General features: G+C 41.7%; 1 protein-coding gene across 1 annotated transcript; it reads right to left on the minus strand.

The window, feature by feature from the left end:
- Window positions 1-599: 599 nt before the first annotated feature.
- On the minus strand, window positions 600-23,908 carry TOMM70 (translocase of outer mitochondrial membrane 70; the record flags this gene model as incomplete). Its single annotated transcript, XM_083884638.1, has 12 exons — window positions 600-2,717; window positions 3,675-3,797; window positions 4,323-4,420; window positions 5,260-5,376; window positions 6,481-6,588; window positions 7,755-7,889; window positions 8,466-8,673; window positions 9,839-9,987; window positions 11,304-11,413; window positions 13,928-14,054; window positions 15,253-15,426; window positions 23,660-23,908. 12 exons carry the CDS (start codon window positions 23,906-23,908, stop codon window positions 2,564-2,566), a joined length of 1,752 nt encoding a protein of 583 aa, XP_083740764.1. The 3' UTR covers window positions 600-2,563.
- Window positions 23,909-25,145: the final 1,237 nt, after the last annotated feature.

Here is a 25,145-nt window from a genome sequence, read left to right on the forward strand (position 1 = left end):
CTGTGCAGGACATGCCAAGAATCACACAGTGTGCCTGAGAGCATTGTCCCTGTGAACAACAGGGACCATACATGGTGAGAATTAAGTTGCTAGACAATTCTATGTAGAAGCAACTTTCCAGAGTATCCCTCTAGGATACAGAGGCTTTACCCAAGTCTTCAGTAGTAGCTTCCTACGTCATTTCAACTTTTTTTTTAAATAGCAGTAATACTTGTTTCACTTCAAAGTTCACATGCACACCTGGCTTAAAATAAAACCTCAGCCGTATCAGGCATTTACAAAAAGCCCCTTTCATCACAGGGATGCACCTGCATATACACATTAATTAATAGGGTTTCAGCTAGTCAGATTCCCAGCCTTCCTTGCTAGACTTCCTTTCCCCTGTAATCTTCAGCTCTCAATACCTCTGTGGGCGACGGAAGCAGAGATCAGATTTATTGATTCTACGTCTCCTCATTCTTTCTTAAAGGTTGAAGTGAGAGAAGTGACAAGGAGTCAGTCAATTATCAGTTCTTCCTAGACTTAGAACATAAGCACAGAGCTCACCACTGCAGAGAACACCTTCATCAAAACCTGTTCTTATACATGTCAGAGAGAGATACTTGAAGGTAGTATTTATTTTTTTCAGTTTACAGGTGATATGTCATTTACAAAAAAATTACAGACAATGCATCCTTTCAGTGCAGTTTCAAACTAGTTGAAGAACAGGCAAAAGTCTGTGATGATTTGGAATGCTAGTAATTGACAGCACATGCTTTTTTCCCTTAATTGATTGGGTGGGGTAAGGAATGGGGTACAGATGGGGTGATGATGAGAAAATGCCAATGTAAATAAGGCCATGCGAATAAAAACTCCTCGGAGAACAGGACTCGTCAGTCTGGCATACTTTTGTTCTCAGGTAATTGATGCAGAGATTGGAAGTTAGAGAAGACTTTTGACTCTTAGTATGTTCAGTGCCCCTAGAAGCTGCCAGTGCCTTCCCATATCTTCAATTCTACACCACTGCTATGATTTCAGATCATCTAATGAGCTACTAAAATAATGATTAAATCTTTATGTCTACTCTCCACCATTTGAATACTCAACTGTAGTTGCTGGGAGAAAGGAAGGTCAAGTTGAAAATGGAAGCTGCTGCATGGTGGCACAACTACAGACCAAGACAGTTTGACTACAGCATCATTCATTTCTTTAAAAGGTTAAATACATTAGACAATTCACCACGAACAAATTTATGATTTCAGGATGGAAAGAAGCCCAAACTAGTGAGTCATAAATTAAGCTACATCATTTGCGTGAGGTTTGTCCAGCCACATCAGTCCAGGGAAAGGCAAGATGGACTGACTTCCATACCAGAAAGAATCCAAAGTTTCTTGGAGGGCCCTCTGTGAAGTTCCTAATAAGAGGAAAACTATTTAATAATTTGCCCATCTACTGTATGCAGCACAATTGCTTCCTCTCTACAGTATTTGTAATCTTGGACAAGACAGGGTGTACAGAACAAGGAAATGAGTGCAGATTGCAAATCCATTATTGCAAGTTTGAGCCTATGCTTTGTTCCTTATCTCAATCCTGCTAAAGGGCTCTTAAAAGGAGATCATAACCCAGCAGTCTCTAGAGACTGAAGAGAATTTAGACAGTCTATCAGCTGCTACATTTATGCAAAAGCATCAGAGATTACAAAGATTATATGCAAGCATGACCTTACCTTTTGGAGCTTGACTCCCAGCAGTGCTTTCTGTTCTTGAAAGTCCCTCTGAACCCTCCAGAACAATTTCCTGTGACATTCAAGTAAGGACTGCTGCACAGGAATACATTCTTTCTTCCAGTAAAGCCTACACTGAAGCAGTGTTACCTGACCTCCTTCCCCAGCCAACCTTTCTCCTAGCTCTCCTATGCAGTACTCTAGGGCTTTCTGGGGTTGAGAATAAGGACTATCAAATTAATTCCCTGATAGCTGCCACAGGACTGTTTCTAAGTAAGTTATGCAAAGGATGGAAGGGGATTTAAGGGAAGATTGTGCATGCTTGCATATATTTACAGGGATCCTCTCCACATCTACTGACTTAAAAAAAACCCCTCTATTATTAAAGTTTGAAAATTAATTTTTGCAAAATTAAAATCAACCCTCAAGGATTAATTGGATATAAAAAAGAAAACTATTTTACAGCACTGACTAGTGTTACCTTTAAAATCAACAGGAAAAAAACCCACATGCTGTAATATTATTTGATAAAGCAAAAATCGCCCACAACATAATCACCCAAAATGAACCAGTGTGAAGTTTTTATTTGCATGGCCAAAATATGTTCCTTTGGTTCCCCTGCAACTTTATTTCCCTTAAAACACTCTAAGGTTTTTGCTGCAGAAGGAACAAGATGCAGCACTGCATACTTCCTTGAACAACCACTCCCACAACACCTAAACATTTAACAGATGTAGCAAATGACAACACCACGAACGGGAAAAAACTAAGTTCCACCATTCAGCATAGTCTGCAACAGCGTCTTTAGGGCTGGCTGAAGTGGGCAACTTCACTTTGGAAGGTCATTTCCTCCTTGTTTCTTTACAGTGTCGGTGGTTTCAATCCATATTTCTTTGCAACTTCTGTCTGGGCATAGGCAGCATCACAGAGTGAGTAGAGGTGGGCCATCTCCATTTCTGATTTGGCCAGGTTGATAGCTTTGTTGAACATCTCAATGGCTTTATCCAGATTACCTCTGAAATAAACAAAAATTTAGCCCAGTTAAGACTGCCAAAGCAATCCTGTCATCTCTAAAACATCTTTTTTCTTTCAGGACTTACTCTCTTCACCATTAATGACTTAAGAGGACTTTGGGAGGAACCACCACAAGAACTTGTGGTGATGCTGAGTGAACTCAGAGAAGTTGTTACCAAGCCTAAGCAACTGGGACAGCTGTCAAACAGCTTCCTCTTGAGAGCCCCCACGGGTGGTGATGTAGGATAAAGTATTTTCCACAGGACACCAAGTTCACTACAAAGATAATGCTGGGCAACTGACTGAAGTCACATCTCCCCTGAAAGAACTTAGTATACAAAAAAGGAAAACTAGCACAGACAGAAGCACATTATTTAAATAGGGAAACACTTGCAAAATTTGTCATGGCAATAGTTTAATTTTCTGTCCTTTAGAGGACTAGATTATTAAAAAGAGACTTGACTGTACTGTCAGCAACACCCCAAACTTTGCACAGTTGCAATACAATACAGTGCATTCCTCTTTCCCCCAAGAACTGTAAACTGGAGTCCTGTTGGCTGCAGAAGAAAACAGCACAGGATCCTCAATACAGACAGTCCAATATCCAGGGATAACATCAGATACACACAAAGGTAGGTAATGATTAAGGAAGTCACTTTAAATGCAGAAGGGATGTATTTAAACATACATGGGGATGTATTTAAACATACATGGACTCATCTGCACGTTGTCCATAAATTATGAAATTGGTGATAGGAAGTTGTCAGATCATAAATCACAGTTATGCCCCAGAGAAGGGAGGGCTTTACCTAAAAGTTACAGAACAGAAATCAGGACTGTGGGTAAGAGCTGGCCTTATAGGACACCAGGGAGAAGATCTCAAGACATAGGATCCATAAGGAAATTTAAAGAACTTCAGAAGTAACTAAGAACTCTTAACACTGCAATTCAGCATTACCTTTGCACTTCAATCGTTCCCATGGTCTCATATGCAAAATCACATTTGTTATCAATTTCAATGGCCTTGCTTATGAGTTCTAATCCTTTGTCTAAATCTTGCTTCCACTGGAGCTGAAGTAAACTACAAGAGAGAGACAATTTCAAACAGGTTTCACATACTTCTCCCAAAACCCTCATCATGGTAAGCAAAACCATCCCGAATGTATAATGTATTTAATTTCTAATGCAGATACACAGTAACTTAGTAACTTCATGACTTTTAAAAACACCTGTGTGAAAGTTACTTTCAGTAAGCCACTTTACTGCTTTAGTGACTCTCAATTTTTTTTTTCCCAAGAGGACTTGGTAGATGTTGTTTTATAAAAGAAAAAACTTTGACACAAAGCTGAATCTAATAGGGCTAAAGGGAAAGTCAGATACACTTCAAGCAAATACTCAATTAGCAATGAACACTGATGAAACCTTCCTGAAACTTATTTGCAGCTTAGACAAGACAAAATATAGAATTACATTTAGGAGCACAAAGATGCTTTCACAAAGTTATTTTTCCTGGCTAAACTTCTAAACATAAACATTAAATTCAGGTTGGTTCATCTAAATACACCAACTGCTCTCAACCAAGAAGGACTGCAAATTCAATACATACCCTTTATGAACATATGTAGTGGCATTGTCTGGCTCAAGGTCAATGCATTTATCATACATTTCATCAGCCTTGCCAAACTGCTGTTGATCAGTTAGTGCCTGAATTAAAAGAGAAACCTGTCTGTCAATAAGCAGCCAAAGCATGCACTCTGCACTCAGCTAATTTTAATTAAAACTGTATTGACAACGTGACACTGGATGTAGTTGATTTATGGTAGAGCAGGCCATGCACATCAGTTACCAGAGTTAAGTTTCAAAATTAAAGCTTTTTGGAAAGCTTCTCTGCTTTAAGTGCAACAATTACTGACCACACTGTCACCTGTAATGGGAGATCCACAAGGAACATGCTGTGTGCTGTAAACAAAAACCATTCTAAAAGTCTGTACCTGCAAGCTTCAACCCTTCCTTTTTCAAACATACTTCTTTCAGAAGGAAATGCATATATACTGCCAACCTACTTAAAATCAGAATGTCTCATGCTTCCTACTAAAACCAGCAGTATGTTCTTAGAGCAGAAATTAGTTTCTGTTACAAGTGTACTCCAAGCAGCTGTTCTAAACTACTACATGCCACTGATAGCAGAACAAAAACATCACCCTAGTTCTACACATCTGACTCTCAAATTACCCAGAGAATCCCTGACATTCATCAGCTGAGATGGCACACACATGCAGGAAGGAGGGAATCATGCAGGAATAACCTCTGCCTCCTAATAACCACCCTCAATTCTCATTACTTATAACCTGCTCCACCAATACTCCCTGTACTGCCCCAGAACACCCATAACCACAAATGCAAGCAGCTTATTCCAGGAGCATCTCTTATCTCAGTCAGAACTTAGTGTCAAAAATTTTCATCTGTTCTTTGAAAAAAATTTATATTCAAGATGAAAAGTACAAGAGAATGCAGCATTTTCTTTAAGAGAGAGAAAAACATACCTGAGCATAGAGTGCATAGCCCTCAGCACACTTTGGAAATTTTTTAATGACATCTTCAAAGCCTTTCATGGCTGCCTGCACAGTCAAAGCATTGCTTCCTGTATAAGCCTGGCGATACTATTCCAAGGAAAAAAATGAAAGAAAAAAAATTACACCATCACCAGAGTAAAATGCTGATCAGGCCTCTACCCATCTCCCAAAGAGTTGCCTGCATCATCATAATTCAGTTATTTTACATAAGCTGAGAGAATTGGGATTGTTCAGCCTGGAGAAGAGAAGGCTTTGGGGTGATCAAATTGTGGCCTTCATATATCTGAAGGGAGCCATGAGAAAGATGGAGAGGGATTTCTTACAATAGCATGTAGTGACAGGAAAAGAGGGAATGGATTCAAATTGAAAGGCAGCAGGTTTAGATTGGATATTAGGAAAAAAGTCTTTATTATAAAGGTGGTGAGACACTGGAACAGCACCCAGGAAAGTTGTGGATCCCTCATCCATGGCACTGTTCAAGGGCAGGTTGCATGGGACTCTGAGCAAACTGGTCTAGTGGAAGGTGTCTCTGTTCATGCTGGGGAGTTGGAACAAGATGGTCTTTGAGATCCCTTCTAACCCAGGCCATTGTATGATTTTGTGCTAAGTTCCAGAAAGTACAAGCCTGTACATCCTACCAAATCTGGTTTTGGGAACCTACCACATGTCCAGGTGTCTGGACTAGGAGCGGAAAACAGATGAAAGAAGGAAGTCATTAGGCCTGATTATTGTGATAGCCTCCCTCTATTTCAATGCTTAGAAATTCCAAACTTGGCATTCCTCCTTGTTCACACCATGCAAAGCTGTCCTGACAAGATTCTTGCACACTGAGTCATTGTACTAGCTTGAAATAGTTTGTTTCCAATTTCTTGATGATGACCATTTTCCACAATAGTAAACCTTAATTAAAATCAATTTTATGTGCTCCAATTAGAATCAAGATTTTTGTTCTTCTCCCACAGAACAGAAAAAATGTTCTACTGTTTGAACAATGAGAGTTTCAGAAGGAAAGCAGCAAACCCACACTCCAACTGAAGAAACTGCTGCATTATTCCTTTACCTTATTATTAAAAGACAGAGATGTATGTTGCCCTACTTTGCTGTTAAATTGGAATAAACCAGAGAAACAGAGTGTTTTCCAGAACTCTTTAAAGCAGAAGCACCCAGATGAACCCCTAGCAAGTTACCTACCAGAGCAAAACATTTCTGTGCTTGTGCCAAGGCAGAATTGGGTCGCAATCGGATACATTCATCAAAGTCTTCCACAGCCTCCTCAATTTGGTCAAGCAGGATTTTCAGCTGGCCAGAATGAAAGAAAATCCTATTTCTCTATTTCATCTGTGCTTCAGACACTTACACGATAATTCAATTAGCATCAGTTACTCACATCATCTCCAGCTCAGTTGCAGAACTGTCTAGAAACCTACAAACCCCATAATGAAAAATCCCTGCCATAAAAATGTATTATCAAAGCCACCAGTGAAACTTTGGCTACCTACACAAGGAAGCAATGACCCTGTGTAGGGATTGAGAATGCTTGCATTTTAGACTGTTGCCATCATTGCATCAGCATTATGACCAGTCTCCAAAATTATGCCATATTTTCTCAAATTGTTTTGCCTCTCTGTAGCCAGTAGCTGTGGACTATTTGGACACTGAAATATTTCAGCTTTTCCAGCTTGTATTTCAACTTCTTTTGTTAGGTTGGGGTTTTTTTGGTTTTGTTTCGACATTCTGACTCCTCCACAGGAGCAGAGTTTGCTTCATCATTCTCTTACTTTACTGTGAAGCCACTGTAAAACACAAGTTTTCAATCTGCAGAAAACTTTCATTCTGTTCAGTCAACACATAGCACCGTTTTCATTTCTGGGCACTAAAGATATCTAACAAATTCATGGAGAAAAACCCTTGATCCATGGAAGTCTTCCTTACAAATATGGCTTAGCCTATCTGCATATTCTAGTGTTCGTTTTTTACTTCCAGCACCATTAATCTGACACATCTGTGACAGCAGGCTTCTCTAGGGCTAGAAGTTAGTCAAGGACACAGCAGTGTCACAAGGCAGAGAGGGATGAACTGAAGAGCTCCAAGTCCAGGCTACAGGGCTGCAGGTGTTATCAGGGACACACTTCTCTGCTGTAACAAAGCTTCCTGCTGTGCAGATGATGCTCTGCCATCCAAGCCCCTTCATAGAACAGCTTTTATCTGCTGTAAATGTACACAAGCCCCAGGACTTCTAAGTCTCACTTCATACTGATAGAGGGCTGTCCTACAGCTATAGAAATAAACTGCTTCTGCCTGACCAAAACTTCCAAAGCAGACTGTGTGTTTACCCCACAAAAATTCCCAATTAGTTCATGTTTTTATGCCACAAACAGTATAAAGTGTCTCCAACGACACCGTTTTTCCTTTCAGTGTGTACTGGAATAGCCAAGTCCTGGGACGAAATCTCTGAGGTTTCTTACTTGTCCTCGATGGTGGTAAACATCAGCATTCTGAGGATCGATGTCAGCAGCCATGTTGAAGTCCTGGGTGGACAGCATAGGCTGCTGCTGCTGCATGAACATACTGCCCCGTTTGATCAGAGCGTTGGCTCGCAGCTGCAAAACACGGCCAGGGAAACGTCAGCCACCCCACTGCTCCTCCACGTTTAAGCCTTCCTTACAATCACAGCCAATTTCTCATTTGACTAGTTTCTCCCACTGACAGGTTTCAATTATTCTAAGCAGGAATAAGTTTCGTATTGACCCTAATAAATGAGATCCCTTACTTAATTTCAAAAATGTCAGCCTATGCTTCCAACTCAGTGGATTTCCAAGCCCCCCACAATATCCGTCTCAATTCCTATGTTTACAAACACATTAGTGTTTTCTGAAGCAGCTGAATATGCAAGTGCAGTTAAGGTTTTTCACTTATCCAGAGTGGATAAACCTTCAAGTCATTTGACTTCCCTCATTCTTTACTTTGTGCTACTTATCACCTTTAGTTTGCACTGCTCACTACAGCTGTCTCAAAAATCAACAAGCCCTTGAAAAAAAACAATTTGTCAGTAAATGAAGCAGAATATTCCCATTAATGCATCTGAAAATCTGGACAAACAGCTTCTTGAAGTACATTGCAAGTTTATCATCTAACTTCTCAATCCCAACTACAATCCAGCTGTGACAGATTCTTACCTTCACATTTGCATCTTCCATGCTGATGACCTGATCTAGGTCTGGTTTGGCAGCACTTGCATTGCCAATAAGTAAGTAGAAAGTAGCTCGCAGAAGCAAAGCTTCTGCCATGTATTTTCCCTTTGCTTCAATTTCTTTTGTGCTTTCACTGATAATTTTGTCATAGTTCTCTTCTTCCATATATTGTTTTGCTCTCAAATAGCCAGAGCTGTAAATGATGTAAGAACAGTTGTATATATACATGCATTCACTGAACACTGCAATTTCTATTCAGATGTTTCATCAAACCATTACAATTACTAACTTGTGCTACACTTTTACAACAACAGCATAGCCCCATTGGAACATCCATTCCTGGATGGAGCCATCACAGATGGAAAACAATTTGCACAAAAACTGGCCAAATTACATTGGAAATAAAGGAGAAAAATGTTTTAAAGATTTTGAATGAAAGCTTCATTTGTCCCTTGAGGATTTTTTTTTTCATGTGAAGAACAGCAATAATTTCTGGTTTAAAACAAGAGGGTAGAATTCATGGACAGGAATGTGAAATATTAAACCTAGCAATGTGCAGCTTGTACGTGGAAGAAATTATTTAATAGCAAAAAATTACAGCACTGCCTTGTTCTCAGCTGTATCTGGGATTCAGTGAATCTGCCTGAAGATCAGGACATTCTCTCTTACTTTAAAAAAAAACTCATAATGCTGTTTGCAATGGTTTCCAAAACTGACAGCAGTGCTATCTTCCAAAAATAATCTGGAAAGTAGCATAGTAAATTAAAGAACCATTTATATGGTGCTCAGGCTCCACTAAAAAAGTACAAAACAAAACCACAAACCCAAGTTTTTCTATGCCAGAACAAACTTTTCATTTATGGGCAATTTGATTCCAGAAAGAAAAAACACACTTTCAGCCTCAGTTGCTGTAAATGCATGTTTTCATTCAACAATCCCCTTTTCCTAGTTCATCTTCTCCCTGCCAGTCCAAAGGCTATCTTGCTCTTTTCCTTGGAAATGCTCCTTCAGCATAAAATATTCCTTTCCCCCTGAAGGAATCATTCAGGGGGACTGACTGACTGAAGGATCATTCAGTCTTGTCCAGTTCTCCAGTCTCTTAAAATTTACTGTGATACTGCAGTAAATATTCAGCATTTTTTCCCAGGCTCATTGTCCTTCCTCTGCTTAGTGCAAGTTTGGAAGTAGCCAGTCAGCTTTCACTGAGGTTTCACGTGCAACACTAATATTATTTATATCAAAGGAATCTCTATGCAAATTCCTATGCTAACAGCAGCACATTGCACTGGGCAGAATGTCCAAATCACTGCAAACTTAATTCCAGTACCAAACAATTCCCAACTGTACTTTACACTCACTTTTCTTTTACTTCAGAAGCCTCTCCCTCCTTGTCTTTATCTTCATCTGATTTCTCACCCTTAAGCAAAGGTTGGGAAATTATATCATCTGTGAAAGAACTGAAGTAGGATTTAATGAACTGTGGCGAGGGCATCAGAGGCTCCCGATTCTGAAACAGAGACAGGTAATTCCCAGTCATTAGGTGGTAAGATCAGAGGATAAAGATGGAAATGGATAGCAAACATGATTATTAAAAAAAAAAATGATGAAAGAACCAATGTATGACTTTCACTACATCATCTGATAGCCTGATATATTGGATTTGCCATTTTGATGTTTAGGGATTCTTTAAGCTTCAGATCACAATGCAATACCCATCACCAGTGAAAACAAAGTGATGATATTCGGGGAGGACGGAGATTTTATCTTTCCACATTTGTGACTAGAAATAAGGACCCTTAGGATATCATAAGACATTGGGTAAATGTACTAAAGCATTGGGTGTGCACATAAACTGGGTGAAAAATGCAAGCTGGTGATTTAAGCATGAGCCTAAATTGAAGCAGATTCTGAATGGCAGTTTTCTCTTTTCTCCAGCTTGTCCAAGAGAAGCTGCTGCCATTGTTTCAATGAAGTCTAATGAGGCAATACCCTAGTTCTGTGTGGCATTTGGCCCAAATACCACACATTTTACTTGAAGTCCCAGAAGTAACACCTCTCAGGTAATGAATCTTTCCTACAGTCCAAAAATATTTCTTGTTTAAAATACACTGCACACAAGAATTACAATTCAATCTCTCCTGCTGCAAAACACTGAATACACTCTTCTGAAACACACCTATCGATGCCCACCATACTCATAACACTATTTGTTGTTACCTCTGTACTACACATTTATGTGAATTTTTGTAGGAAAGAAATTCAGCGTCTCAAAACCAACACAGGATTTCAGTACTTCAACCACCATCAAAACACAAGCAAGAATGCTTTAATAACAACCAAGAACGTGTTAATATCTGTCCCAACCTTTTTGCAAACCTACAGGCACTTAAAATGACTGCTCCTGGGTAGCCCTATGCTTCCACACGTCTCTCTTGTGCAGTTTCCAAACATTCATGCATAGATAGATGTCTGTTCCAACACACCCAGTTTCCATGGAGCTGCAGGTTCACAAAAGCCCTATGTAGGGCAGCACACCAACTTAAGGTGTCTCCTGAATGTCATAACAAATTTCTTTCTTAAAGGGAAACGACTGCTAGAAGTAGATGTCTCTTCCCTGCTGAGGTTCCAAAGACTCTGGAGAGGTCCCAAAGGAAAACAGCATTGGTACAATGGCAGCTTTGTAGAAACCAGTTTGTGTCGTGTCTTACGCTCGAGCAGATGAAGACAGTGACTTGTTTACAACGACTGACAGAATGCCAAGAGCCACTTTTCAACAACTGCTCAGGTGAAATAGCAATTAGTCAGCACTACCACAAGTCCTACCTTGTACTTCTCTTTGGCCTTTTCTTTTCCAAGGAGTTTAAGAACTTTATCAGCTAATAACATACTCTGCTGGTTTTGGAAGGCTTCTAAAATGCAGACTGCCGTGACATCTAGGAAACAACGTACAAAAGTGAGATTAAAGGAATTCTGATAGTCATTGAAGTACACTATAAAATGTGCCACTGAGTACAATGAGGCACTCCCAAACTAATATATGTCCTGTTCTCAGGCATGTATTTCTGTTTCCAGTTTGCTGTATTTACTGTATTTTTCAAGACACATATTCATATCCAAAATGATCTTCCTAGGATGAAAGGACTTCATGACAGTGAATGAAAAGCACTAACATTTATTTTTCTGTTTATGTTTTTATGTAGAGACAAACACACTTAAATCAACAGTGAAAATGTATACCTCTTCCAGGAGCTTTTACCATTTTGAAACTTAGAGGAGATTAACTATGTTCATAGCATTAAAAGTGCTAACACAACTTCTTATCTGGGACTGATCTTTATTTTCTACTTCTAGAATTCACACTCAGTCTCATCACATCTCACTTACTCCTCAGTTTAAGAAATCTGCCTAAATTCTATCTCAAATTTTTCTGCTCACCTCTGTGACTTTGGAAAGGAGCAAGGAGAAATACTTTGCTGGCCTATTTAAAGTGCCAGGCCCTGTCACATGGCTTTCATTCACACAGAGAAACCTCTGCAGATGTTAACCCACTGCTGCCCAAGGGAAGCTTCCCAGTGTGAAATGCACTCTTACCACACACCATTTCTCTGGATCCTCCAGTTAATGCAATGCTACCACGGGTTTTCCCTGTTTTGGTTGGTTTTTTTTTTTTCATTTAAACATTAGTGAAAATGGACAGAATGGACTTGAAATTCAAGCCATGTATTGTCTGAATACGCTTGAAAAGTCAATGTCTTGCCCTGGAGTTTTAGTATATTTCTCTAATTCTACTTTGCTAGAGGGACTATTAAGCCATCACTTATACAGAAACTCCCTGCACCTCTGGCACGGTCAGGAAGCACATCAGAACACCTGGGAAAATATGTAACCCCAGAAAGAATGTGTTATACAAATCCAGGAGAGACACTCTGCCCACAGAGTGTTGCACTCCAGGCTTGGCTGAAGCAGCAACATCTTCCCAAATTATACTGCCAAGGATCACTGGAGGACTTTTCTGCTGGTAGTGGCTGGGGTTTTGAGGTTTGTTTTGTTTTGCTTTCATCCACTACATGGGCATACTCTACTTCCTGGGATTTTACTGGCCATATATGGTTGGCAGGTAATAGCAAGGTTATAGAAAAACAGGGTAGTTAAAAAAAAAAAAAAAAGCAAGAAACCTTCAGATCTGAAAAAACTGCAAGCAAAAAATCAAATAGAAATCAAGACTGAAAATAATTGTCACTAATATTACTGCTATTAACACTAAAAAGAAGTTATATTTAAAGCTGTCCTATCCCTACTGTCACAGGGACACTTGATCTTTCTTGGGGCTTTTATCACCTGGCAACTACATAAGGCTTAGATTTTATTACAGCACTCTGGAAGTGCAGCTAATACACAGGGGTTGCACAGGAGTGCACTAAATGAGCAAAGTTGTCCTTTTCTAGTCACTACGGTCTCAAAGGGCATAAAGGCATTCTGCCAGCAGATAAACAGATAGATAAAATTTCCACATCTAATTTACCCTCTAATTTGGCAGACCTAATTCTTTGCTCTTACACATAATGAAACTAATTTAACAGTTAAATTTGCCAGCCAATGCACTGCCTTATTTTCTGTCCTTCTTTGATAATGAGCACAGCTGAAAATTTCATTTGTCTTTTAAATAACATCAGCAGGAATGATTTCACTTGATGAAATTTATAAGGGTAACTTCAAGCAGTGTACTGTAGCTCAAAAGTGCTGTGAGACAACACATCTGACCTGTAGCTCTTAATTTCCATAGCTTCTCAGTGACATCTTCCTGACAGTTCAAAATGTATTCTGTTTATAGGAATAGCATTGGAAGAATTTGACACAGTAATTTCTTCCGAATACAAAGTATTAATATTAAAAAAAAATTCAATCTGTTCTGCTTTTCATAAACTATGCACCAGAAAAAAAATGCTACTGAAGCTGTTTTCCCTCTAATACCAGTCCAATGCATTTAAATTACTGCAAAACTTTTATTTCTGACCATGTATCCCTTCCTGCAAAAACACTCTCATTTCTGTAGTAGCATAATTTCTCTAAAACAAACAGAGAAGAAGAAAGTCTCTTTACTGTTTGGAAATACAACAACTGTTGTCCTGGTTATCCACTCATCAAATTAGATGAATTGTATTCTAAAGTGAAGGAGTTTCCTGGAAAAAGAATACCTTGAGTTGCTACAGTAACATCAATTTCTCAGCAGTCATTTCAGAAGTGAGCAGATGAAAGCTTGAGAAATGTGAAAAGGTTTCTTCTGGCAAAAAAAGAATATGTATTTGCAAAAGCTATGAATGGTTTTAAATACATAATTCTCTACTACTGTAGCTACAGAAGTAAAAATAAAATATTTCCAGAAGTTGCCACCTCCAAAGCAGCAGAGCTAATTCCACTTTTCAGTATACACAGCACGAGCCACTCACCTTCTAAACATTCCTTCTTATTGTCCAGCTTCTCATGCGCCTTTGCACGTCTGAAGAGAGCTTTGACATATTTAGGGTTAAGCTCAACAGCCTTTGTACAATCTTGTGCCACTTCTGTCCACTTTTGCTGTGGGCACAAAAACAACACAGTGAGAGCTCCCTGTGCTGGCTTCCCACAGGCAGCCCCGGGGTCACGCGCTCCTGGGGCTCCCAGGGCTCTGCTTCCCCCTGCTTCCCTCTGCTTGCCCCTGCTTCCCCCTCTGCTTCCCTCTGCTTGCCCCTGCTTCCCCCTCTGCTTCCCTCTGCTTCCCCCTCTGCTTCCCTCTGCTTCCCTCTGCTTCCCCCTGCCTCTGCAAGGCCCACAGGGAGACACTGCCTGGGCACCACTGCAAACCACCTGCACCAGAAACGGAATTCCTACAAAATATCACACCAGACAGTGTACAAATCCCATGGGAGAAGATAATGTGTTGATGCAAAGATGCCTGCAGGAGGTAATATTGGGACTGAAATACTGATGTAAAACAACTGGAAGAAAAAAGATGGAAATACAATGGAAGCAAACAAGATTACCAAAGTGCTAAAACATCTTCTTTTGTAAGTTATTTCAATTTATCAAAATAGGCTTTTCTAATAGAGGAACCACATACATTTGGGATTCATTATGGGATGAATTTGTGTTAGACAAGAACTAAATCTAACGCCAGATTTATGTAAACACAGTCTCTCACTTGATACTTCGGACTGTACAAAGCCAACTTTTCCCCTCCTTTATACAGCTCACCAACTCGACCTCATAAGCAAATCCATCTTACCATAATAAGCAACACTGGCTGACTTCTAAAATAACACCAAGTATACTCAGCTGTCGAGTAAATGTTACTTCCCCATGTGCAAAATTTAGGCCTTGGCCTTTACTAGAATTTCAATGTGTTTTTTTTCTGTTTTAAGTTTGAAGTAGCATCCTTCCAAAATATCTGGCCTTTCACCTTTCTTTCATGGTTAAGCACTCAAGTAGAGAGAATTAAAATTAACTTATATACAAGAAAATTGTTCCAGAGAGTAAGAAATTAAAACTTTGTCTTGGAAGAACAGGATGCATAAGCATTACATGAGATAGACTGAGTGTAGTTAACAGAAAATAATTTTATTTATATATAGACAAGAATGAGCTGAAAAAAGGTGAATGATGAGCTGCAACAGCATCTTGCTGTGAAAGCAGCAGATGTTATCAACTGGGACCTTTCACTGGATGAAAGTGACAAAATACAAAATTGATAATGCTACTTTTTACAATAAGCACATAATTATCATCAATTTCTTACCAGTTGTTCATAGGCAGCAGCTCTGTTTTGATAGAAGGTAGAAAGATCAAGGTTTTTCTCAGGAGGACACAGCCTGATAGCCTCAGTATAACACTGAATAGCTAGCTCATATTTTCCTGCTTTAAAGTATTTGTTTCCTTTGTTCTTTGCTGCTTGGGCTCTACCAAGAGGACTCTGAAAAAGAAAATGAGAGGTCAGTTCAAATTAAAAAGGCATGACAGCACACAAGCTATGCACTTTAGGGCTCATCTTCAAAGATAAAGAAATGGACCTGAGTTGTAAACTGTAGCCTAGACTTCTGAAAAATCTCACTGATTTCAATTCCTGGAAACACACAAGAATTTTCTTTTGCAAGTGTATCAGATATGAGACAACCTTTTCACAAGATTCACCACAATGGTAATAAACAATGCAATGATTTCTGTTTGGAAAGCTAAACAGATTGTAATCTTTTACATGGCTGGTGATCAGAAGAACCAATGGGGTAAGTTGTTTCTCCAAAGGCTACATGTGCAAAGACAACAAAGCCCTCAAAGCAATTCAAACAGAAGAGTTTCCTTCTGGAATACATACAGCCTGTAAGACCAGAGGTGATTCTCAGACTCTGAATTAAATACGGAAAACACTTTGTGGAAAGTCCTACTGAGCAAGACAAATATAACCTGTAAGGAAAATAAAGCTGGTCTGCATTTCATGCACTGGGCAAATCAACTTTACAGCTGCCTCCTGTACAGCTTCACACACTCTGCTTCAGGCAATGACAAGTGTTGGACCATCACCATCTTAGCAGGGGATGGGCAACTTTGCTGACTGGCCTGAGATCCTGCCAAATGCATCTTTATTTTCTGCACCACAAGTTGATGATCTGTATTTCTGCAGAACCTAACACTGCTACCTACCTGAAACTCCTGGACTTACAAATCAGTTATCAAATCTTGTGGTTTGTAAGGGACCAGATCTAAAAATGCTCTCTCTATCAAAGGGGTGTGACCCACATCCAAGAAATAAGGGCTGCAAAAGATCCTAACATTGATCTTCTGGATTTCTGCTCCTCTGTCACAGCCTTGCTTCATGGACAACATTTTGGGGAAGTTCTGCCAGACCAAAATGAAGAGAAGTCTGAGCACATATGCCATTTCTACCAACCTTTCTGAGGAGGGAAAGGCTGCAGACTGGGGACAGGAGTGCCTTTAACAATAGCTGCAGGATTCACTGCACATCAGCTGCACTTCAGATCATCGAGGATTTGTTGGGAATTGTCCCTGCTGCACTTTGCCCATACTTCTGCCTCCTCTACCCACTTACCCACTGCCAGGAACCAACTGAACAGATACAGACAACCAGAGAGCTGTAACACAAATCTGAATGCAACTGCATTTCATTTGCCCATTCCCCTTAATGTCTGCTCATTTCATTCAAACCTGATCATTTTTTGTGTCTAAACGATTTACTTTAAAACTGAAAACCTGAGGGGAAGCCAGGACTTGCTCTACAACCCGTCTTTTAAGGCCTGGATCCCCATCCTGGCAGGAGAGAATCAGATAGAATCAGTTCCTACATAAAAGTAGGCATCCAAATAGAACAAAAGTATCTTAAAGGCATTCTCCTGAGGGGACACTTACAAGTGAAACCATATAAGGGAGTGAATTTCTTAATTTCCTTATTGCCAGCAAAGCTCTTCTCTCACAAGTCATTAATCACTGGGCTCACAGGAAATCAATCTGCACCATCTTTATTGTTCACAGAACAAGGCAATCTGCAAGGCTTTCAGACTTTTCTATTGTAAAGCTTCAAATTTAATTTGATAAAAGATTATTAACTTCACCCCATACACTGTATGTAACTCTATGGAACTCTAAGCCAAAATTAGAGTGCAACTATTTTTACTGAGAAAAGTAACTCTGTATCTGATAAGTAGTTTCTTTAAAACTTAATCTCGGTCTCAAACGGTTAAATTAATTTCAAGTAGATCCTAAATTTACCTCCAAATACAACAATGCTTTTCTTTTAACAAAGGGAAGAGTTATGCATATGCTGCAAACTTAAATGCACGCTAGTCAGCTTGAATTTTTCCTTGTGCATTTCTAGAGCAAACCACATTAAAAATGCCTTTGTCTAATAATCTTACAAAATTCAGCGCTGTTCCTATTAACTTGGGTCAAAAAAGAAAAACACATGATATGGGTCACGCTGTAACATTCATACACGTGTCCCCAGTGTGAAAATTATTTAAGATTGCAGAGATTAAGCCTCAGGGCAGCTAGATTACTACTTTATGATCACTGCCAATTGCTTCACCCCAGCCTGTGCCCCAGGCTGAGCAGTCTGTGAGCTCCACCCCAGGCAGGCTGAGAGCCCTGCCCCACAGCCCTGGAGTAAAGACACCAGCTGTGGATGAGGACTGCTGGATAACACCCACACAATGGCTGCTCCACTGTCAGGTGTGGGAATTGTAACTGGAAACAGGACACGGGCAGGTCTGGGGCCCTCAGTGCTGCTCTGCTGGTTGTGGGGCATCATCAAGCCTTCAGACAAGCCTACAGAGTGCACACAACAGTGATCAAAAACTTCAGAGACTACAGACATGACGCCGAAGTTATTAACATCAGTAACTCTGTTAAGGGAGTAAACTTTTAGTAACAGTTGCAGGATCACAGACCACCCAACCAATCGTACAGAAATGAATCATGAAACATTTGCCGACTCCTTGGTTACCCCCTGCTGTACCCACTGCATGAGGCAAGAAACGTGGGGGTGAGGAGTCAGAACTTAGAGCACAACACGCTCTCATGCAATAGTCACCAGCAGTGCCCAAGGCAAGGAAGAAATCAGCTTGTTTGTTTATGCTGCCTTAAACTGGGCTGCTTGCTCTGAGATGTTTTATCTGCACCCTTACTCAAACTGCTGTAGTCCCCAGTATGCACCCAAAACACCGCCAAAGCCAATGTATGCTTTTGTTTGCTTTGGTAGTTTTGTTTTTGTTTTTTTTCCTCTTGTTGATTTGGAGGTTATTTGGTAGCTGTTTATTAAAAAAAAAAAAATAAATATATATATATATAAAAGAACTCATGTCACATTATATGCTGCAATACCTTTTTGTGATAGCACAAGTAAGAATATGAAAATTCATTCTTCACATAACATCAGTTTTTGAAGGTTTATCAAGCCTTAAATTTAACCCTTACAAAAATTTTAAGCATGTTTTTAAAATCTCCTTTTCAATTGCTACACTGGACATTCACAAGATGTGTACTTAAGAAACTGATCATGTAAACAAACTTAATGTACCTCATGCACAAGTAATCAGAAACCTCATTTTTTCATTTTCTAGCCAAGCTAATTATCCCAGACATTATTTTCCAATTTCACTGCTTCTCCTCACCTGACCCATTGCCATCCCATGTGGCACACTGGACATTTTTTATCCCCAAGGTAAAGGTCCATAAGGAGCAAGAAAAACTCTCCAGTTTGTCGTCCTCTGGTCAAAGAATCTGTGCAACAACCAAACCAGCTCAATAAAATTAATTTAAGCTCCTAACAGCTCAACAAAACAAATAACTCAGAAGTTATTTGCAGCTACACAAAAAATAACATCTCAGGACTGCTCTCAGCAACTGTTCATTAACAAGCCTTAGAACAGAACTCAAGCCAAAGGACACTTGTGAACTTGGGTTATCAGTTATCCAAGTACCTGAACAAGCAGATTTCTAACTGACTAAAGAATAGACAGCGCTGAAAAATTTTCTTCATTTCTACTTTAGCCTCAGCAAATGTGCTTTCCTCACAAAATGTTCAGAAAATTGTCTGCAAACAGCAAGTTAACAGCAAGAGACTGCCAGCTGCAAGAATAACAATGTTTTTTACTTCCCAGCAATGGCAATATTGTTAAACGACCAGTTCAGAAACCTTACATATTTCAGGGAACCTGTTATTCAAAGCAGAACAAGGAATTTCCTGCCAGCCAATGATGACAGTGATTCACGACAGAAGCATGAGCAGGGAGTTTCAGCGTTTGCTTTTGGTTGAAAAGGATTTGCATGAGCCCTTGTCTGACAGATGACATGGAGGGTGACTACAGTTTCAGCCATCTTAATTCAACCTGCAAAAAAATAAAGCCTTGCTCTAGACCTCTTTTTCATCCTTTCCAAGTGAGAGAACCCTCTTAATGAGATGAGGTACCAGGAAAAAAAAATTCTGTTCTTTTCTGAATATCTATCTTTCCATTACTTTTTTTTTTTTTACTAAGGTTCATCTCAAGTCTTTTTTCAAACAAAGGCATTAACTGAATATAAATAGTTTTAAAGGTCTCTTTAGCACTAAAAAGCACTATGAGAAAAAGTATGTTTACATGAGCTTTAGAAGTCAATTCAAAGCACAAGCAAGGATGTATTATACTCAGAAAAAACGAAATTAAGTTTACAGGACAAATTAAGTGTTCTCAGCCAGTCACCTTCCTGCTAAATTAATTTGCCATCCACACTTCCCATGAATAAGCCAAGAGTCTACCAACTGTTTTACTGCTATTACACACACATTTAGGAGTTTTCTACACCTGTCCACTACAGCTAGCACTAAACAGAAGACTTACAGTAGGTTGATAGTGAGATTTATTAAGCAACAGGTGCACAGTACAATAGAAATGACGTTGTAGTTACTTTGCTTAGATCAATTTAGAGTAAGAATCAACGTGAGTGTACCTCGACTAAGGGGTTCAATTTGTTCATATCCTGACCTACTGTCAGGGCAGTGAGGGAGGCAGCATTCAGCAATTGCTGCTAAAACAGACCCTGGAAAGAAGCCACGCTGGCTGGCTGCTGATCCCGGAATGTGGCACCACAAAGGCCGAGGAGTTTGTCACGTTCACCCACCGCCGCACTCAAGGACAGTCCCAGCTCACAGGGACAGGGAACTGCTGTGGACCCCACTGGCCCTGCCTGCAATGCACAAGGCCACACACTGACCTCCTCTCACACCAAACACAGGGTCACCCTGTCAACCTGCTGAAAGAGTTAAGGGGTGAGATTTGGACTATCACAGAGCTGCAAAAGGAATTGATTCCGACTTCAGGGGAAAAAAAATACTGAAGCAACCAACACATTATCTCACTGACTACCAGTGCTCACTCCCGTAAGATAAGAAGAGTATAAGACCCTGCTAAGAATTTATCATGGAATAAGTTAAAAAAAAATTAATCAACTGGGCACCAACTAAAGCAAAATATGCAAAGCACTCTGTGTTTTAGTTACACAATATTCCCTACAAACCAGGAGAGCACATAAAAAACAACTGCTAGTGAGTGACTAAAACACATTCCATCTAAATTATAAGAAACAATGACAATTGTCACGAACAGATGCAATTTGGCTTTACGACCTTTGAGCCATCCATAGATGCAGTTTTATCACCATCACTTAAGTGGTCCAATAATGCCAGTTTACTGTACTGTTAAGGAGCTGTGCTTACAGGAGAAGGAATCTCAAAAGTAGTTCAGCTTTTCCCAATATAGCACCTGTGCTAAGGGCTTCTGCCAACACAGTGTCAGTCACAGATCACACACTTGGCCAGTCAGGCATCGATGTCAGGAGAATCCTCCGGTGCAGACACAGCCTGGGAAAAAAATGTGAGGCCTGTACAGCAGGTAAAAGAAAAGCTTGAACTGCATGCAAAATAGTAACAAGTCTGAAAAAAGAACAGGGAAGATATTGGACCTTACATATTTTTAAAGAACAAAGAAAAAAAATTCAAGTTTGTGTCTTCAAAAACAGTGACCAGAACACCAAATGGATAAAGGGGCTGATTTAATGAAAAGCAAAGAAAGTATGAGTCCTAAGTTACATTTATGGGTAAAAGAATAGTTAGGTGACACTGCTGTTGGTAGCAGATTAATTACTGACCTACGTGTTTACCAAAAGATTTTCCTCTTGTATTTCAACTGTGAAATGAATTACCAGCTCTTATTCACTGTGCAGACTTTTTATGTGTAATCCAACTGAGTTTCAAAAAACACCCCATCACGTTAGAAAGGCAGATTAATACAGTGCAGGCAGTTTTACAAGGGAAGCATCTGCAGTGGTTGTATTTCATATCATGGGTCTTATCACTAATATTCATATCTAATAAAATATGAAAGAAAACATGAAATCTAGATGGCATCATTGCTTTGGATATGAGTAACAGGAAGACAACTCTCCAAACACACATAAAGCAGTCCTGGGAACTTGCAGCCACATTTATTTTCCTGATGCAGCCATATTTTGACCAGTGAAACAATGATCTCATGTAATCAATCAAACCTGATAACCTCTGCAGCCATCTCTCATTTCTCTACGGTGTAAGCAATGACATTCTTCAAAAAACTTTGCATCAGGTCATACCACTCAACTTATTCTTAAATGCACAGAGTCTTCTGGCAATTCCATTTGTGGAGCAACACACAGAATTTTAAATCAAATGCTACATAAGTGTTTAAAATGTTTTAAGTGCTTCCTTCCTACAACTGCAGAATGACTACCAACCCCTGGATATTGCTGGAATTCAGAAACACAATCAGGAAGCACAGAGTGAGTGCACTAACAGGGAAGTCGCTGCAGCAAGACAAAGGTCACGAGCAGCCTGCAAACCAGGGCTCACACACAGCAAGCACACTCCCATAAATGTGCCAGATGCTGCTTGCAGCCACGAGCCAAAGCTGCCACAGTAAACAGTCTGAATTTGTCCTCTGCACACAAGTTGTTCAGTACTGTTTGGTGCCCAGGAAGGAACAAATCACTGCATTCAAGTAACTGCCTCAAGGTCCAGCAGAGGTGTTACTGAGCTTCCAGGAATGCCCCAGAGTAGCCATGATTCACGAGCTGGGGAAGTTCCACCTTCCTCACCCCTCCCACATGCGCCTGCCACTGCCCGCCCAAGTCAATCCTCACCACTCAAACCAAAGAGGTTAAAACTGACTTTTTCCCATCTCCAAGAGGGTTTTTTTTCTCTTCTGACCATTTCTGATGGGAAGCTTAAACTTGTCGGACAGTTCAAAGCATTTTGGGTGATACACAAGAACGGGAAAAGAAAATGCAGTATGGGATATTCTTATCCAAGGCAATCCACTTGTCAAATCCATGACTTTAAGCATGCTCGCCAACTGCAGCCTCACCTCGGTAATGCTGTGTGACTGGCAAGGCACATCTGGGACTGCAGAGGGGCAGAAAGTGGATCTTAGAGGGTTTTTTTCAAATACAGATATACAAGAGAACCTTGAATCCAATCTGGACTCCGATCTTACACGTTGTCCTTGAGTTTTTGCACAGACCATTTTATCTGAAAGTTCTCAGAATGGTAATTTACAACAGGATAAATGTATGTTTTGAGAGCACGCCTGCTCAGGCAAATTCTACACATTAAAGTCTCTGCTGCATAAACTGTGTGGCTTCTATATTTCCACGGAACACATTCCATTTTAAACAGATTTTGGTTGTGTTTTCTTTCCACTCTGCTCTATCCAGCATCTCACACACAACAGATCATGGATTTCCCTTCAAAACACTATTCTTGGACAAAACTTACTCACAGCTATTCTAGATCTCAGAGGCAGAGGTACATTATTCCCTCCTCAGCAGCACAGATCTGTGCTCAGCCACTTGATGAGAAGATGCATTTGGCAATGCCTGATCTTAGAACAAACCACTCCTGATCCCTGTGCAGCAAGGGCAGAACTGCTACCAGGAATGCCCAGCTAAGAGTTCTGTGGGTGACACAGGCTGACCACAGAGAGACACGGAGCACCAGGAGCATGTCCAGCCAAGGGTGACAAACGTGATTTAAGGGACTGAAGCATCTCTCATAGGAGCAAAACCTAAAGAAGAATGGCATGGCCAGCCTTGAGGAGAGATGGCTGAGAGGGGACCTCATCAAGGAAATGTGTCAGGAGGATGGGTCCAGGCTCTGCTCGGTGGTGTCAAGCAACGGGAAAAGATGCAATGAGCAGAAACTGATGTACAAAAGTTCCACCTGAACATGAGGAACAACTTCTTTACTGTGCAATGACAGGCTGCTCGGAGAGGGTGTGGAGTCCCCCTCACTGGGGATATTCCAGCCCTCCCGGACACAATCCTGTGCCATGTGCTCTGGGAATGCCCCGCTCGATGACTCACCGTGGGCCCTTCCCACCTGCCCACTCTGTCATTCTGTGTCCTGCCGGGCGTGTCACCAGGATGTCCCCGAGCTCCATCCCACCAGACGGCCGCTCCTCGGCCGGGACGGGCTCCTGGAGCCGCTTTGGGGGCCGTGCCAGGCCCGTGGGGCCCGTGGGGCCCTCAGCCCGCAGCCGGGCCATCCATTCCCGCGCTGCTCCGCCGGCGGGACCCCGGCCCCGGCTCCCCGAGCGGCCAGCCCGGCCCTGCCGCCGCTCCCCGCTCACCGTCTCCTCGTGTCCGGGCCCGTCGGGCTGCCCGGAGCCGCCTTCGCCGCCGGGCCCGGGGCTGGCCCGCCCCTCGGGGGTCTTCCTCTCGTTGGCGCCCTTCCCGCGCCGCGCCGCCCGCCGCCCCCACAGGTAGATCGCGCCGGCACCCAGCAGGACGGGCGCGCCCAGCACCAGCGCCAGCTGCCAGCGGGACAGCCCGGCGGTGCCGCCGCCGCCCGGCGCCTCCACGGGCTTCGAGGCGGCCATGACGCCCGGGAGGAGGAGGAGGAGGAGGAGGAGGAGGAAGGAAGGAGGGACAGCGGACACGCGGGGCGCGCCGGGAGGGCGCGGGAGCGCCGCCGCTTCCGCCCGCCAGCACCGCCCCCTGCCGGCGCGGAGGGGAACTGCAGCCCCTGTGGGGGAGCCGGGCCGGGCTCGGGGCGGGCTCGGAGGAGCTCCCGGGAAAACGGCCCTGGAGTGGCCTCGGGGCCGGGCTCAGCGGAGCTCCCGGGAAAACAGCCCCGGAGTGGTCTCGGGACTGGACTGAGCCGTGCGGGAGAGTTCTGAGCCCTTCACACGGGACGTGCGCTCCACACCTGCAGTGCTGTGCACAGCTCTGGGCTCCCCAGGACCTGAGAGGCCTGCAGCTCCTGGAGCGGGCCCAGGAGAGGGCAAGGAAGGAGATTTGGGGAGTCTTTAAGAGGGCAGGCTGAGGGAGCTGGGCCTGTTCAGCCTTGAGAGGGGATCTCATCAATGTCTGCAGGTACCCAAAGAGGGGGTACCAGGAGTGTGGATCCAGGCTCTGCTCGGCGGTGCCAAGTACAAGAGGCAACGGGCAGAAACTGATGCACAGAAGTTCCACCAGAATATGGGGAAGAAATTCTTTACTGTGCAGGTGACTGAGCACTGGAGAAGATTGCCCAGAGAGGTTGTGATGCCTCCACCACTGGAGATATTCCAGATCATCTAGACACAACCCTGTGCCTTGTGCTCTGGGATGACTCTGCTTGAGCAGGGGGTTGGACCAGATAATCCATTTGTGGCCCCTTCCACCTTACCTGGTTGATTCTCTAATTCTGTGAAGTTTCAGTTAATGTGGCTGATTCAAACTTCCTAGGACTTCATACTTAGGAGTTTTGGACCAATCCTTGTTATAAATGAAATCTTTCTGGTTTCTTCACAGTTATTAATTGAATCTGTCATAAAAGTAGTTTAATATGTAATGCTGGAATTTTGTTCATGTGTGTGTCTATGCCTAGTTCAAATCCTTACCTGTAGGCAGAGGAAGCTTATGTTCCTGTCTCCACTTATTTCCGTGGAGCACTCAGCTAAGACAAGTCGTTTTTGACATGTTTTTACAGTCAGCTCCAGTCATCTCATGCCTGCAAATTTCATTGTAGGTAGGAGGAAAATGTGAGAAGACACATATTGTCCAGAAGAAAAAATGGCTGCAAATAAAAACAACTATAAGATTCCAAAGCAAACACCTCAGGATCCCAACTAA

The sequence above is a fragment of the Zosterops lateralis genome, assembly GCF_965231275.1.
Source record: "Zosterops lateralis genome assembly, chromosome: 2".
Lineage (NCBI taxonomy): Eukaryota > Metazoa > Chordata > Aves > Passeriformes > Zosteropidae > Zosterops > Zosterops lateralis.